General features: G+C 41.8%; 1 protein-coding gene across 3 annotated transcripts in view; it reads right to left on the reverse strand.

Moving 5' to 3' along the window:
* The window catches only part of TRPM4 (transient receptor potential cation channel subfamily M member 4), a 153526-nt gene that overhangs the window by 46150 nt on the left and 88558 nt on the right, over positions 1-18818 (reverse strand). For all 3 annotated transcript variants that reach the window (XM_088443039.1, XM_088443040.1, XM_088443038.1), the window contains 3 exons: positions 4345-4527; positions 977-1076; positions 709-827 (listed from right to left, as the gene is read on the reverse strand). In XM_088443039.1, coding sequence (XP_088299165.1) covers positions 709-827; positions 977-1076; positions 4345-4527 — 402 coding nt within the window. The remainder of the gene's footprint in view (positions 1-708; positions 828-976; positions 1077-4344; positions 4528-18818) is intronic.

The raw sequence follows: 18818 nt of genomic DNA on the forward strand, positions 1-18818 counted from the left end.
ACCTATACCCCAAGGTCACCCTGTGAACCCCTATGGACCCTGAAGTAGAAACTTGTTGCGTATGATAACGGTGCTCCAGCCAATCAGCTCCCAACTGTAATCTGTTTGAAAGATAACAGTTAGGACCGGATTGGTTGGAGCACCGTTATCATACGCAACAAGTTTTATCACTCATTGTGAATGATAAAACTCTTTGATAAATAAGGCCCTGAGTCGTCAAAGATAATAAATTAGCAAGTGTACTGTGATGCTGTAGTATGTATTATAGGGTCCCCAAGTGTTGCCAAAAAGGGACTGACCAACACTCCACTAATAATGCAAAAATAGAAAAACATTTGTTAATATGCCATCATAAGAAGCCATTATAAACAAGCCAAATTGTCAGGACAGAGTAATATACTCATCATTGTACATGGATTCGTTTGTTCACAACCATGAGTCTGTAAGCCATTTTAGCTGTGCCATGCCCTGACAGCCGTTTCAGAACAACCCCGCTCTGGAAGGATGCTGCCTCTTGAAAACGGAGTTGTTGCGAAAAGATTATTTAGACTGTGGATGTAAGTCAGCAGGAAAAGTCCATTTATTAGTTTTTCATGTATGAATAGACACCTCCTGGAGTTTTAACATTCATTTCATTCGAGCTCCATTTTAAACACTGATAAATGCAAATATGAAATAAAACTACAATAATAAAGGCTCCTGCTTTACCCTCCAATGGATTTCTCCATGAAACAGCTCCGTCTTGGCGATGTCCTCTCTGTTCCAGGCCACCGCTAGCTTCAGCTCATCCAGGTACTCAGTGGCGTCGCTGGACTGTTTCTTACAAGCTGCGCCATAATGGAGAATGGAAGATTACGATTCGTGAAGATCTGTCTCAGCTATTACATTCTTATCCATACGGGATGTCACAGTGACTATATAAACAGAAAATCATCATCTACTTCAAAATACAATTTCCCAATGAAATAATATTTACCTTTGACTAAAGCTTTCAAGATTACAGTCTCAAAATCTTCTGTCCCATCGGCGTTTGAATACACAGTCACCAGATCCCGATTTTCCACAATTTTCTCAACCTGGATTATAAATAACACAAATTGGCAATCACATCAATATTACACTTTTTTTTTTGTTATGTTTTATTAAAAAAAGTTAAAATATCAGAAAAAATAGGAATATACCGAAAATATTTCTCACATGACCAACTTTTTTTTTTTTTTGGCTGTCTGTACTTTTATTGCAGGTTGTAACACATATTATGACATACATCAGATACAACACTTTAACTATGGCTGCTGGGTAACGGAGAGAAGTGCCACAGCCTCTGATGTACCTCTAAAGACTGCTGAAAGCCATAGCTGTGTCCAGCTCTCACACTGATGTAAGAATGAAGTGCGTGGGTCGCGGGAAGGGCACTTAAGGAAAGGGATGTTTTCTTAAGGTGGGTACACACTACACGATATGCTCCCTGAGCGATATTGAGTAGTGTGTCCCCGGCAGGCTGTGCTCAATGGTTGTTCATGACATTGAGCACAGCCGCTGATCGATATCATTAACGATATTGTTCAGCGCCGGGCTCTCTCCCCCATCCCCCAACATGCAGCAACCTGACGAGGTCGTCAGATTGTGCTGCATGTACAGGCGATGGACAATGTCGGAAACAACCAGCGGGAGTGCGCATCGCTGATCGCTTCCGACATAAAAGTGCATGATTTGTGCACGATTACTGAGCAATTGCACGATTACGATGTTGTAATCGTGCAGTCGCTCAGTAATATCGCCCTGTGTGTACCCACCATTACTGTTAGATTTTTATTTTTTTTGTTATAATAAAGACCAGTTATAAAAAATATACATGCAACAAAACCATAAAAGAGAACTGAAGTTTTATATTCATTTATCTTTTAGCCGACTGCTCAAAGAAATGATTCAGGTTATTATTTTGATTGACTATTTTTTTTTAAAAGCAGAACGTGCCGTTACTACAATAATCATAAAGATGGGAGAATATGTGACAGGACAATTACATATGCTGCCTTAAAACTGAAAGGGAATGAACACAAAGACTTGGCATGTTGTCCCCCCTACACACATTTTATCAGCCGTCCTATATCATGTAACATTAGTGACTATGGGGGAGATATATCAAACCAGTGGCGTAACTATAAATTTTGCTCCCCACATGCCAAAAAAGTTTCAGCGCCCCCCCCCCCCAAGATCAAACACCCAAAGATGACATTTAAGGTGTGTGGTTACATGATACAGTAACGTGCCTTACACATTATGACACACTAAGTAATGCAACTTATAACACAGTGTGCCACACCGGAATGCCCCTAACAAAACATTATGCCGCACAGCAATGCCCATTACACATGCCACTCAATAATGCCACGTATAACACATAATGACATACAGTAATGCCCTTATAGCAAATTTATGCCACGCTGTAATGCCCCTATTTCACATTATGCCACACTGTAATGCTACATACAACACATTATGCCACACAGTAATGCCACATACAACACATTATGCCACACAGTAATGCCCCTAATAGCAAATTGTGCACACACTAATGCCAAATACACATTATGCCAAACAGTAATGCCTATTACATCCCACCCTGACAGATCTACTTCACCAACCCTCCTCTCTGCTCCTGCCAGTCTGTCACCTCAGCTCAAGACAGTTTTTATGTCCGTGTAGAACCAGATTATTGGGAACATAGTTTATAACCTGTAAACTGCGTGTATCAAGTTAGTGCCCCTTATACAGTGCCCCCTGTAGTTGTGCCCGAAAATGCAATGCCCCCTATACTAGTGCCCCTTATGCAATGTCCCCTGTAGTAGTGCCCATTATGCAGGGCCCCCTGTAATTGTGCCCATTAAAGTAGTGCCCACTGTAGTTGTGCCCCTTCAAGTAGTGCCCCCTGTAGTTGTGCCCCTTTTAGTAGTGCCCCTGTAGTTGTGCCCCTTTTAGTAGTGCCCTCTGTAGTTGTGCCCCTTTTAGTAGTGCCCTCTGTAGTTGTGCCCCTTTTAGTAGTGCCCCTGTAGTTGTGCCCCTTTTAGTAGTGCCCTCTGTAGTTGTGCCCCTTTTAGTAGTGCCCTCTGTAGTTGTGCCCCTTTTAGTAGTGCCCTCTGTAGTTGTGCCCCTTTTAGTAGTGCCCTCTGTAGTTGTGCCCCTTTTAGTAGTGCCCTCTGTAGTTGTGCCCCTTTTAGTAGTGCCCTCTGTAGTTGTGCCCCTTTTAGCAGTGTCCCCTGTAGTTGTGCCCCTTTTAGCAGTGCCCTCTGTAGTTGTTGAGCCCCCTGTAGTTGTGCTCCTTTTAGTAGTGCCCTCTGTAGTTGTGCCCCTTTTAGTAATGCCCCTCAAGTGGTGCCCCCTGTAGTTGTGGCCTCCCCAAACCTCCCCCCCCGTACTTACCTGACTCTGAGCGTTGTCATCCGGGCTGTCTTTCCCACTGTCATGCTGACTGGATCTAAATAGATCCAGCAGACGCGGCCGCGCAGGTTCCCCAGGTCGCGGGTGACGTCATGACGTCAACCACGCACTGCATTACTGGGAACGCTGGCCTCTGAAGTGATTGGAGGCTTCCTTAGCCTCTGATCACTTCAGAGGCCAGCGCTCACAGTTGCAGTGGCATAACCACTGCCCCTGTCGCCCCCCAAGCTACCCGGCGCCTCCAAGCCACTGCGGTGGCTGCGGGGGCAGTAGTTACGCCACTGTATCAAACCTTCTAAAGGGGACAAGTGAAAGTGTTGCTCATAGCAACCAGGTTCTACCTATCATTTTATAAAATGTACTAGATCAGTGCTTCTCAAATCCAGCCCTCAAGAAACCCTAACAGTGCATGTTTTCCTATTTATCTAGCTGGAGCACAGGTATATAAATTGACTAACACGATAGATCTACAGGTGGTACTAGTTGTTCCTAAGGATACCTTGAAAACACGCACTGTTACGGTTCCATGAGGGCAGAGTTAGGGAAAACACTGACTAGATAAAGCCGATCGGTTGCTATGGGAAACAACTCCCATTTGCCATCTTTAGAATATTTGCCACATCTGCCCTACATCCCAGCAGTCTCTGTACTGACGGCTAATGCCGGCCTTAGAAGCAGGTGGCAAGATAAAATGGACAATACTAATAAGAGGAGGGAATGTGGAATGTGCTTCAATTGCGCAAAGTTTTGATTGGCCGTTGTATTGTACGCAAGCTTCAATGAGCAACAAATCAGGAATTATGATGATTATCTTCCTGATTAAACAAGATATACTGTATAGGAAATTATACAATGGTATGACAGTGCTTGGGTTCTCGGGGTAAAACAATACATACGACCGACCTTCCCAATTATTTTGGTCAAGTTCTCATTGGGGAAATGAAGCTTTAGCTTCTCCTCCACCAGGCTTCGAATAGACTCCAAAGTCAGCGACTCCTCCAGAATTTCTGCCAGACAGTCGGCAACGCCACCGGAACCGGCCACCAGGAGACACGGAATGGGGCTCATTGTGGCTTTGTACACTCTCTGAAGGGAGAAGGAAAACAATTTAGGGGATATTTCAGTATTCAGTAACCATAAATAATGAGCAATCACAAAACACCAAACACAGCTTCAATTCAAAGCCTGTCATCACTTAACCCATGGGCGTAACTACCATAGGTGCAAGGGGTGCAACTGCTATGGGGCCCAGAGCTGAGGGGGCCCATCTTTCTTGTCAGTTACATGTGTAATATACATTTTCCACCATTGTGTGGTACATAGGGGCAGGGGCGTATCTATAATGGGTGCAGGGTGTGCAGGGAACACGGGCCCCGCACCACACGTCCTGCACCCATAATATTACTTATCTCTCCGGAGTCCCACGTCGGCGCGGGGGTCCGGCGCTGTAAAACTACTGGAAAATGGCTGCGGCGCCCATTCTCCCAGTGACCTGTATATACACTATAGACTCTGGGCACACTCTAGTGCCCAGAGTCTTTAACTCCGGCGCTGGCCCCGCACATCTCAGTGTGCTGCCGGCCACCGGGCGGAGAGGAGGGGGCCCGTGTCGGAGACTGCACACTGGCCCCCTCCTTTCTAGAAACACCCCTGCATAGGGGTAACAAGGAAAGAAGTCCGTGGCACACAGGTACAACAATGCAAAAATATTTCTAATATAACAAATTATGATAAAAAAACTAGTATTATAGTATAGATAATTATGGTGTATTATACTAGAAATCCCTATGTATCTGTATTCAAAAGGGAAACAGTATTAGCCAACTAGTGGTGCACCCCAGAGTCAGATATAGGTAACATGAAAAAGTATCCAAGAGAGGAAAAGGATCACAAAGGACTCCTGGTAGGGGGCACGCTTGAATAGTCACAGTGTAGTTAAATAATATACGTAATAATAACTTTTAATTAGGATATAAATAAAAATGTATTACACCAACAATATCCATAATCACGCACATAAACAAATATACATTTAACATGCCGATGATATCATGCATGCATGTGTCATCGTTCTGGTATAAATAAGTAACAATGACCAAATCTCGTCTGGTCACAGAATTTATAGAGTTGGTTATCAAAGATAAATTTTACAAAACAACAACATAGGTTACCAAAGCAAAATAATGAGCAGAAGTGTTTTAAAAATTATCATAGTTAATACTGTCCTGTAAGAAGAATAGTGCATAAATAAACATTTTGAAGCTTCCGCTATTAATCAGAGCTGATCATTTCCTTCTATCAGAGTATATTTGCAAAAAGGGGTGTATATATATATATATATATATATATATATATACACATACACACACACACACATATATATATATACATACATACATATATATACATATATATATATATACATACATATATATATATATACATATATACATACATATACATATATGCAAAAAAGAAATTTGATGCAAGAAAAAAAAAAAAAAAAAAATCGATGCATAGGGGCCCTTACAAACTTTTGCTATGGGGCCTTCAAATACTTAGTTATGCCCCTCACTTAACCCAATACAAGAAAGTGGTTACTGTCAGCGATAATCTTGCCTCTGCATGGGGGGAGTTTATTAAAGACGTTTCGTTGGGATGCCTGTTCTGTTATGGCCATCTCAGGGTAAGGTGGCGAGAGCAGAATATACCCCATAGCCAGTACTGCTGGTGGAAGTCATCGTGAACATAGATTAAATATACTCCTACATTAGGGATGAAACCAGCACACCACATAGATAGGGCTGCACCCACAAAATAAATAGATGACCTCAGGGAATCAAAGAATAGTTGAATCTCCTAAAAAGACGCTCTCTTACACTGTATAATTCCTTGTTCCACATTATGGAAACAAAGCAGGTATGTGCATGCCAGGAGGGAAGGCGCGAGCCGTGGCTCAGAGAGTAGAGGGTATTGTCCTAACCCCTGACCAGTGTACCTGCCAGTTCCCCTTCTAGTGTGCCAGTCAGTGCACCCATCATGCCCTGTCTGGGTGCTTGGTGTGTCATGCACACACTGTATAAGCTGTGACTGTCTGAAAGTGCAGCACATAAATATTCTCAGAAGAATGGAAGATACATAAGGCGGATGGGGCATGTGTGGGGAAAATGGGGGGTGAAACTCAATCGACCCATGAGGGAAGAACGCCGTTGGTTCCCAGGATTCCTATGGGTAAAACCAAAACAAATCCTTCAGCAAAGCATATTTAGGTCCATGACTCTGTCACTATTAGATGGCGAGTGCAGGTCTTTCAGGGCGATATTTAAGATTTACCCAATTGGATGTTTCTCTACCGGGCATCACAATGTTGAATTTGCAGCAGCTAGAAGCAATCTATTTATTCTTTGTTCTGTATCTATCAGTGCTGCTATATAGTATATACGGGATTACTCTATCTCATCGTACTGTGCTATATCACTGAGTCCTACCTCCAGCAACTATATTCTGTATCTATCAGTGCTGCTATATACGGGATTACTCTATGTGATCACACTGTGCTATATCACTGAGTCCTACCTCCAGCATCTATATTCTGTATCTATCAGTGCTGCTATATACGGTATTACTCTATGTGATCACACTGTTCTATATCACTGAGTCCTACCTCCAGCATCTATATTCTGTATCTATCAGTGCTGCTATATACGGGATTACTCTATGTGATCACACTGTGCTATATCACTGAGTCCTACCTCCAGCTTCTATATTCTGTATCTATCAGTGCTGCTATATACGGGATTACTCTATGTGATCACACTGTGCTATATCACTGAGTCCTACCTCCAGCTTCTATATTCTGTATCTATCAGTGCTGCTATATACGGGATTACTCTATCTCATCGTACTGTGCTATATCACTGAGTCCTACCTCCATCTTCTATATTCTGTAGCTATCAGTGCTGCTATATACGGGATTACTCTATGTGATCACACTGTGCTATATCGCTGAGTCTTACCTCCAGCTTCTATATTCTGTAGCTATCAGTGCTGCTATATACGGGATTACTCTATGTGATCACACTGTGCTATATCACTGAGTCCTACCTCCAGCTTCTATATTCTGTATCTATCAGTGCTGCTATATACGGGATTACTCTATCTCATCGTACTGTGCTATATCGCTGAGTCCTACCTCCAGCTTCTATATTCTGTATCTATCAGTGCTGCTATATACGGGATTACTCTATGTGATCACACTGTGCTATATCACTGAGTCCTACCTCCATCTTCTACATTCTGTAGCTATCAGTGCTGCTATATACGGGATTACTCTATGTGATCACACTGTGCTATATCGCTGAGTCTTACCTCCAGCTTCTATATTCTGTAGCTATCAGTGCTGCTATATACGGGATTACTCTATGTGATCACACTGTGCTATATCACTGAGTCCTACCTCCAGCTTCTATATTCTGTATCTATCAGTGCTGCTATATACGGGATTACTCTATGTGATCACACTGTGCTATATCGCTGAGTCCTACCTCCAGCTTCTATATTCTGTATCTATCAGTGCTGCTATATAGTATATACGGGATTACTCTATCTCATCGTACTGTGCTATATCGCTGAGTCTTACCTCCAGCTTCTATATTCTGTATCTATCAGTGCTGCTATATACGGGATTACTCTATGTGATCACACTGTGCTATATCACTGAGTCCTACCTCCAGCATCTATATTCTGTATCTATCAGTGCTGCTATATACGGGATTACTCTATGTGATCACACTGTGCTATATCACTGAGTCCTACCTCCAGCTTCTATATTCTGTATCTATCAGTGCTGCTATATACGGGATTACTCTATGTGATCACACTGTGCTATATCGCTGAGTCCTACCTCCAGCTTCTATATTCTGTATCTATCAGTGCTGCTATATACGGGATTACTCTGTGTGATCACACTGTGCTATATCACTGAGTCCTACCTCCAGCATCTATATATTCTGTATCTATCAGTGCTGCTATATACGGTATTACTCTATCTCATCGTACTGTGCTATATCGCTGAGTCCTACCTCCAGCTTCTATATTCTGTATCTATCAGTGCTGCTATATACGGGATTACTCTATGTGATCACACTGTGCAATATCACTGAGTCCTACCTCCATCTTCTATATTCTGTATCTATCAGTGCTGCTATATACGGGATTACTCTATCTCATCGTACTGTGCTATATCGCTGAGTCCTACCTCCAGCTTCTATATTCTGTATCTATCAGTGCTGCTATATACGGGATTACTCTATGTGATCACACTGTGCTATATCACTGAGTCCTACCTCCATCTTCTATATTCTGTAGCTATCAGTGCTGCTATATACGGGATTACTCTATGTGATCACACTGTGCTATATCGCTGAGTCTTACCTCCAGCTTCTATATTCTGTAGCTATCAGTGCTGCTATATACGGGATTACTCTATGTGATCACACTGTGCTATATCACTGAGTCCTACCTCCAGCTTCTATATTCTGTATCTATCAGTGCTGCTATATAGTATATACGGGATTACTCTATGTGATCACACTGTGCTATATCGCTGAGTCCTACCTCCAGCTTCTATATTCTGTATCTATCAGTGCTGCTATATAGTATATACGGGATTACTCTATCTCATCGTACTGTGCTATATCGCTGAGTCTTACCTCCAGCTTCTATATTCTGTATCTATCAGTGCTGCTATATACGGGATTACTCTATGTGATCACACTGTGCTATATCACTGAGTCCTACCTCCAGCATCTATATTCTGTATCTATCAGTGCTGCTATATACGGGATTACTCTATGTGATCACACTGTGCTATATCACTGAGTCCTACCTCCATCTTCTATATTCTGTAGCTATCAGTGCTGCTATATACGGGATTACTCTATGTGATCACACTGTGCTATATCACTGAGTCCTACCTCCAGCTTCTATATTCTGTATCTATCAGTGCTGCTATATACGGGATTACTCTATGTGATCACACTGTGCTATATCGCTGAGTCTTACCTCCAGCTTCTATATTCTGTAGCTATCAGTGCTGCTATATACGGGATTACTCTATGTGATCACACTGTGCTATATCGCTGAGTCCTACCTCCAGCTTCTATATTCTGTATCTATCAGTGCTGCTATATAGTATATACGGGATTACTCTATCTCATCGTACTGTGCTATATCGCTGAGTCTTACCTCCAGCTTCTATATTCTGTATCTATCAGTGCTGCTATATACGGGATTACTCTATGTGATCACACTGTGCTATATCACTGAGTCCTACCTCCAGCTTCTATATTCTGTATCTATCAGTGCTGCTATATACGGGATTACTCTATGTGATCACACTGTGCTATATCACTGAGTCCTACCTCCAGCTTCTATATTCTGTATCTATCAGTGCTGCTATATACGGGATTACTCTATCTCATCGTACTGTGCTATATCGCTGAGTCCTACCTCCAGCTTCTATATTCTGTATCTATCAGTGCTGCTATATACGGGATTACTCTATGTGATCACACTGTGCTATATCGCTGAGTCCTACCTCCAGCTTCTATATTCTGTATCTATCAGTGCTGCTATATAGTATATACGGGATTACTCTATCTCATCGTACTGTGCTATATCGCTGAGTCTTACCTCCAGCTTCTATATTCTGTATCTATCAGTGCTGCTATATACGGGATTACTCTATGTGATCACACTGTGCTATATCACTGAGTCCTACCTCCAGCATCTATATTCTGTATCTATCAGTGCTGCTATATACGGGATTACTCTATGTGATCACACTGTGCTATATCACTGAGTCCTACCTCCAGCTTCTATATTCTGTATCTATCAGTGCTGCTATATACGGGATTACTCTATGTGATCACACTGTGCTATATCGCTGAGTCCTACCTCCAGCTTCTATATTCTGTATCTATCAGTGCTGCTATATACGGGATTACTCTGTGTGATCACACTGTGCTATATCGCTGAGTCCTACCTCCAGCTTCTATATTCTGTATCTATCAGTGCTGCTATATACGGTATTACTCTATGTGATCACACTGTGCTATATCGCTGAGTCTTACCTCCAGCTTCTATATTCTGTATCTATCAGTGCTGCTATATACGGGATTACTCTATGTGATCACACTGTGCTATATCGCTGAGTCCTACCTCCAGCTTCTATATTCTGTATCTATCAGTGCTGCTATATAGTATATACGGGATTACTCTATCTCATCGTACTGTGCTATATCGCTGAGTCTTACCTCCAGCTTCTATATTCTGTATCTATCAGTGCTGCTATATACGGGATTACTCTATGTGATCACACTGTGCTATATCACTGAGTCCTACCTCCAGCATCTATATTCTGTATCTATCAGTGCTGCTATATACGGGATTACTCTATGTGATCACACTGTGCTATATCACTGAGTCCTACCTCCAGCTTCTATATTCTGTATCTATCAGTGCTGCTATATACGGGATTACTCTATGTGATCACACTGTGCTATATCGCTGAGTCCTACCTCCAGCTTCTATATTCTGTATCTATCAGTGCTGCTATATACGGTATTACTCTATGTGATCACACTGTGCTATATCGCTGAGTCTTACCTCCAGCTTCTATATTCTGTATCTATCAGTGCTGCTATATACGGGATTACTCTATGTGATCACACTGTGCTATATCGCTTAGTCCTACCTCCAGCTTCTATATTCTGTATCTATCAGTGCTGCTATATAGTATATACGGGATTACTCTATCTCATCGTACTGTGCTATATCGCTGAGTCTTACCTCCAGCTTCTATATTCTGTATCTATCAGTGCTGCTATATACGGGATTACTCTATGTGATCACACTGTGCTATATCACTGAGTCCTACCTCCAGCATCTATATTCTGTATCTATCAGTGCTGCTATATACGGGATTACTCTATGTGATCACACTGTGCTATATCACTGAGTCCTACCTCCAGCATCTATATTCTGTATCTATCAGTGCTGCTATATACGGGATTACTCTATGTGATCACACTGTGCTATATCACTGAGTCCTACCTCCAGCATCTATATTCTGTATCTATCAGTGCTGCTATATACGGGATTACTCTATGTGATCACACTGTGCTATATCGCTGAGTCCTACCTCCAGCATCTATATTCTGTATCTATCAGTGCTGCTATATACGGGATTACTCTATGTGATCACACTGTGCTATATCGCTGAGTCCTACCTCCAGCATCTATATTCTGTAGCTATCAGTGCTGCTATATACGGGATTACTCTATGTGATCACACTGTGCTATATCACTGAGTCCTACCTCCAGCATCTATATTCTGTAGCTATCAGTGCTGCTATATACGGGATTACTCTATGTGATCACACTGTGCTATATCACTGAGTCCTACCTCCAGCATCTATATTCTGTAGCTATCAGTGCTGCGATATAGTATATACGGTATTACTCTATCTCATCGTACTGTGCTATATCGCTGAGTCCTACCTCCAGCATCTATATTCTGTAGCTATCAGTGCTGCGATATAGTATATACGGTATTACTCTATCTCATCGTACTGTGCTATATCGCTGAGTTCTACCTCCAGCATCTATATTCTGTATCTATCAGTGCTGCTATATACGGGATTACTCTATGTGATCACACTGTGCTATATCGCTGAGTCCTACCTCCAGCTTCTATATTCTGTAGCTATCAGTGCTGCTATATACGGGATTACTCTATGTGATCACACTGTGCTATATCGCTGAGTCTTACCTCCAGCTTCTATATTCTGTATCTATCAGTGCTGCTATATACGGGATTACTCTATGTGATCACACTGTGCTATATCACTGAGTCCTACCTCCATCTTCTATATTCTGTAGCTATCAGTGCTGCTATATACGGGATTACTCTATGTGATCACACTGTGCTATATCGCTGAGTCTTACCTCCAGCTTCTATATTCTGTAGCTATCAGTGCTGCTATATACGGGATTACTCTATGTGATCACACTGTGCTATATCACTGAGTCCTACCTCCAGCTTCTATATTCTGTATCTATCAGTGCTGCTATATAGTATATACGGGATTACTCTATGTGATCACACTGTGCTATATCGCTGAGTCCTACCTCCAGCTTCTATATTCTGTATCTATCAGTGCTGCTATATAGTATATACGGGATTACTCTATCTCATCGTACTGTGCTATATCGCTGAGTCTTACCTCCAGCTTCTATATTCTGTATCTATCAGTGCTGCTATATACGGGATTACTCTATGTGATCACACTGTGCTATATCACTGAGTCCTACCTCCAGCATCTATATTCTGTATCTATCAGTGCTGCTATATACGGGATTACTCTATGTGATCACACTGTGCTATATCACTGAGTCCTACCTCCATCTTCTATATTCTGTAGCTATCAGTGCTGCTATATACGGGATTACTCTATGTGATCACACTGTGCTATATCACTGAGTCCTACCTCCAGCTTCTATATTCTGTATCTATCAGTGCTGCTATATACGGGATTACTCTATGTGATCACACTGTGCTATATCGCTGAGTCTTACCTCCAGCTTCTATATTCTGTAGCTATCAGTGCTGCTATATACGGGATTACTCTATGTGATCACACTGTGCTATATCGCTGAGTCCTACCTCCAGCTTCTATATTCTGTATCTATCAGTGCTGCTATATAGTATATACGGGATTACTCTATCTCATCGTACTGTGCTATATCGCTGAGTCTTACCTCCAGCTTCTATATTCTGTATCTATCAGTGCTGCTATATACGGGATTACTCTATGTGATCACACTGTGCTATATCACTGAGTCCTACCTCCAGCTTCTATATTCTGTATCTATCAGTGCTGCTATATACGGGATTACTCTATGTGATCACACTGTGCTATATCACTGAGTCCTACCTCCAGCTTCTATATTCTGTATCTATCAGTGCTGCTATATACGGGATTACTCTATCTCATCGTACTGTGCTATATCGCTGAGTCCTACCTCCAGCTTCTATATTCTGTATCTATCAGTGCTGCTATATACGGGATTACTCTATGTGATCACACTGTGCTATATCGCTGAGTCCTACCTCCAGCTTCTATATTCTGTATCTATCAGTGCTGCTATATAGTATATACGGGATTACTCTATCTCATCGTACTGTGCTATATCGCTGAGTCTTACCTCCAGCTTCTATATTCTGTATCTATCAGTGCTGCTATATACGGGATTACTCTATGTGATCACACTGTGCTATATCACTGAGTCCTACCTCCAGCATCTATATTCTGTATCTATCAGTGCTGCTATATACGGGATTACTCTATGTGATCACACTGTGCTATATCACTGAGTCCTACCTCCAGCTTCTATATTCTGTATCTATCAGTGCTGCTATATACGGGATTACTCTATGTGATCACACTGTGCTATATCGCTGAGTCCTACCTCCAGCTTCTATATTCTGTATCTATCAGTGCTGCTATATACGGGATTACTCTGTGTGATCACACTGTGCTATATCGCTGAGTCCTACCTCCAGCTTCTATATTCTGTATCTATCAGTGCTGCTATATACGGTATTACTCTATGTGATCACACTGTGCTATATCGCTGAGTCTTACCTCCAGCTTCTATATTCTGTATCTATCAGTGCTGCTATATACGGGATTACTCTATGTGATCACACTGTGCTATATCGCTGAGTCCTACCTCCAGCTTCTATATTCTGTATCTATCAGTGCTGCTATATAGTATATACGGGATTACTCTATCTCATCGTACTGTGCTATATCGCTGAGTCTTACCTCCAGCTTCTATATTCTGTATCTATCAGTGCTGCTATATACGGGATTACTCTATGTGATCACACTGTGCTATATCACTGAGTCCTACCTCCAGCATCTATATTCTGTATCTATCAGTGCTGCTATATACGGGATTACTCTATGTGATCACACTGTGCTATATCACTGAGTCCTACCTCCAGCTTCTATATTCTGTATCTATCAGTGCTGCTATATACGGGATTACTCTATGTGATCACACTGTGCTATATCGCTGAGTCCTACCTCCAGCTTCTATATTCTGTATCTATCAGTGCTGCTATATACGGTATTACTCTATGTGATCACACTGTGCTATATCGCTGAGTCTTACCTCCAGCTTCTATATTCTGTATCTATCAGTGCTGCTATATACGGGATTACTCTATGTGATCACACTGTGCTATATCGCTTAGTCCTACCTCCAGCTTCTATATTCTGTATCTATCAGTGCTGCTATATAGTATATACGGGATTACTCTATCTCATCGTACTGTGCTATATCGCTGAGTCTTACCTCCAGCTTCTATATTCTGTATCTATCAGTGCTGCTATATACGGGATTACTCTATGTGATCACACTGTGCTATATCACTGAGTCCTACCTCCAGCATCTATATTCTGTATCTATCAGTGCTGCTATATACGGGATTACTCTATGTGATCACACTGTGCTATATCACTGAGTCCTACCTCCAGCATCTATATTCTGTATCTATCAGTGCTGCTATATACGGGATTACTCTATGTGATCACACTGTGCTATATCACTGAGTCCTACCTCCAGCATCTATATTCTGTATCTATCAGTGCTGCTATATACGGGATTACTCTATGTGATCACACTGTGCTATATCGCTGAGTCCTACCTCCAGCATCTATATTCTGTATCTATCAGTGCTGCTATATACGGGATTACTCTATGTGATCACACTGTGCTATATCGCTGAGTCCTACCTCCAGCATCTATATTCTGTAGCTATCAGTGCTGCTATATACGGGATTACTCTATGTGATCACACTGTGCTATATCACTGAGTCCTACCTCCAGCATCTATATTCTGTAGCTATCAGTGCTGCTATATACGGGATTACTCTATGTGATCACACTGTGCTATATCACTGAGTCCTACCTCCAGCATCTATATTCTGTAGCTATCAGTGCTGCGATATAGTATATACGGTATTACTCTATCTCATCGTACTGTGCTATATCGCTGAGTCCTACCTCCAGCATCTATATTCTGTAGCTATCAGTGCTGCGATATAGTATATACGGTATTACTCTATCTCATCGTACTGTGCTATATCGCTGAGTTCTACCTCCAGCATCTATATTCTGTATCTATCAGTGCTGCTATATACGGGATTACTCTATGTGATCACACTGTGCTATATCGCTGAGTCCTACCTCCAGCATCTATATTCTGTAGCTATCAGTGCTGCTATATACGGGATTACTCTATGTGATCACACTGTGCTATATCACTGAGTCCTACCTCCAGCATCTATATTCTGTAGCTATCAGTGCTGCTATATACGGGATTACTCTATGTGATCACACTGTGCTATATCACTGAGTCCTACCTCCAGCTTCTATATTCTGTATCTATCAGTGCTGCTATATACGGGATTACTCTATGTGATCACACTGTGCTATATCGCTGAGTCCTACCTCCAGCTTCTATATTCTGTATCTATCAGTGCTGCTATATACGGGATTACTCTGTGTGATCACACTGTGCTATATCGCTGAGTCCTACCTCCAGCTTCTATATTCTGTATCTATCAGTGCTGCTATATACGGTATTACTCTATGTGATCACACTGTGCTATATCGCTGAGTCTTACCTCCAGCTTCTATATTCTGTATCCATCAGTGCTGCTATATACGGGATTACTCTATGTGATCACACTGTGCTATATCGCTGAGTCCTACCTCCAGCTTCTATATTCTGTATCTATCAGTGCTGCTATATAGTATATACGGGATTACTCTATCTCATCGTACTGTGCTATATCGCTGAGTCTTACCTCCAGCTTCTATATTCTGTATCTATCAGTGCTGCTATATACGGGATTACTCTATGTGATCACACTGTGCTATATCACTGAGTCCTACCTCCAGCATCTATATTCTGTATCTATCAGTGCTGCTATATACGGGATTACTCTATGTGATCACACTGTGCTATATCACTGAGTCCTACCTCCAGCTTCTATATTCTGTATCTATCAGTGCTGCTATATACGGGATTACTCTATGTGATCACACTGTGCTATATCGCTGAGTCCTACCTCCAGCTTCTATATTCTGTATCTATCAGTGCTGCTATATACGGTATTACTCTATGTGATCACACTGTGCTATATCGCTGAGTCTTACCTCCAGCTTCTATATTCTGTATCTATCAGTGCTGCTATATACGGGATTACTCTATGTGATCACACTGTGCTATATCGCTTAGTCCTACCTCCAGCTTCTATATTCTGTATCTATCAGTGCTGCTATATAGTATATACGGGATTACTCTATCTCATCGTACTGTGCTATATCGCTGAGTCTTACCTCCAGCTTCTATATTCTGTATCTATCAGTGCTGCTATATACGGGATTACTCTATGTGATCACACTGTGCTATATCACTGAGTCCTACCTCCAGCATCTATATTCTGTATCTATCAGTGCTGCTATATACGGGATTACTCTATGTGATCACACTGTGCTATATCACTGAGTCCTACCTCCAGCATCTATATTCTGTATCTATCAGTGCTGCTATATACGGGATTACTCTATGTGATCACACTGTGCTATATCACTGAGTCCTACCTCCAGCATCTATATTCTGTATCTATCAGTGCTGCTATATACGGGATTACTCTATGTGATCACACTGTGCTATATCGCTGAGTCCTACCTCCAGCATCTATATTCTGTATCTATCAGTGCTGCTATATACGGGATTACTCTATGTGATCACACTGTGCTATATCGCTGAGTCCTACCTCCAGCATCTATATTCTGTAGCTATCAGTGCTGCTATATACGGGATTACTCTATGTGATCACACTGTGCTATATCACTGAGTCCTACCTCCAGCATCTATATTCTGTAGCTATCAGTGCTGCTATATACGGGATTACTCTATGTGATCACACTGTGCTATATCACTGAGTCCTACCTCCAGCATCTATATTCTGTAGCTATCAGTGCTGCGATATAGTATATACGGTATTACTCTATCTCATCGTACTGTGCTATATCGCTGAGTCCTACCTCCAGCATCTATATTCTGTAGCTATCAGTGCTGCGATATAGTATATACGGTATTACTCTATCTCATCGTACTGTGCTATATCGCTGAGTCCTACCTCCAGCATCTATATTCTGTATCTATCAGTGCTGCTATATACGGGATTACTCTATGTGATCACACTGTGCTATATCGCTGAGTCCTACCTCCAGCATCTATATTCTGTAGCTATCAGTGCTGCTATATACGGGATTACTCTATGTGATCACACTGTGCTATATCACTGAGTCCTACCTCCAGCATCTATATTCTGTAGCTATCAGTGCTGCGATATAGTATATACGGTATTACTCTATCTCATCGTACTGTGCTATATCGCTGAGTCCTACCTCCAGCATCTATATTCTGTAGCCATCAGTGCTGCGATATAGTATATACGGTATTACTCTATCTCATCGTACTGTGCTATATCGCTGAGTCCTACCTCCAGCATCTATATTCTGTATCTATCAGTGCTGCTATATACGGGATTACTCTGTGTGATCACACCGTGCTATATCGCTGAGTCCTACCTCCAGCATCTATATATTCTGCATCTATCAGTGCTGCTATATACGGGATTACTCTATGTGATCACACTGTGCTATATCGCTGAGTCCTACCTCCAGCTTCTATATTCTGTATCTATCAGTGCTGCTATATACGGGATTACTCTATGTGATCACACTGTGCTATATCGCTGAGTCCTACCTCCAGCTTCTATATTCTGTATCTATCAGTGCTGCTATATACGGGATTACTCTATGTGATCACACTGTGCTATATCACTGAGTCCTACCTCCATCTTCTATATTCTGTATCTATCAGTGCTGCTATATACGGGATTACTCTATGTGATCACACTGTGCTATATCGCTGAGTCCTACCTCCATCTTCTATATTCTGTATCTATCAGTGCTGCTATATACGGGATTACTCTATGTGATCACACTGTGCTATATCGCTGAGTCCTACCTCCAGCATCTATATTCTGTATCTATCAGTGCTGCTATATACGGTATTACTCTATGTGATCACACTGTGCTATATCGCTGAGTCCTACCTCCAGCTTCTATATTCTGTATCTATCAGTGCTGCTATATACGGGATTACTCTATGTGATCACACTGTGCTATATCGCTGAGTCCTACCTCCAGCATCTATATTCTGT

Source organism: Taudactylus pleione, unplaced genomic scaffold (assembly GCF_031769625.1).
Source record: "Taudactylus pleione unplaced genomic scaffold, aTauple2 ptg000324l, whole genome shotgun sequence".
Lineage (NCBI taxonomy): Eukaryota > Metazoa > Chordata > Amphibia > Anura > Myobatrachidae > Taudactylus > Taudactylus pleione.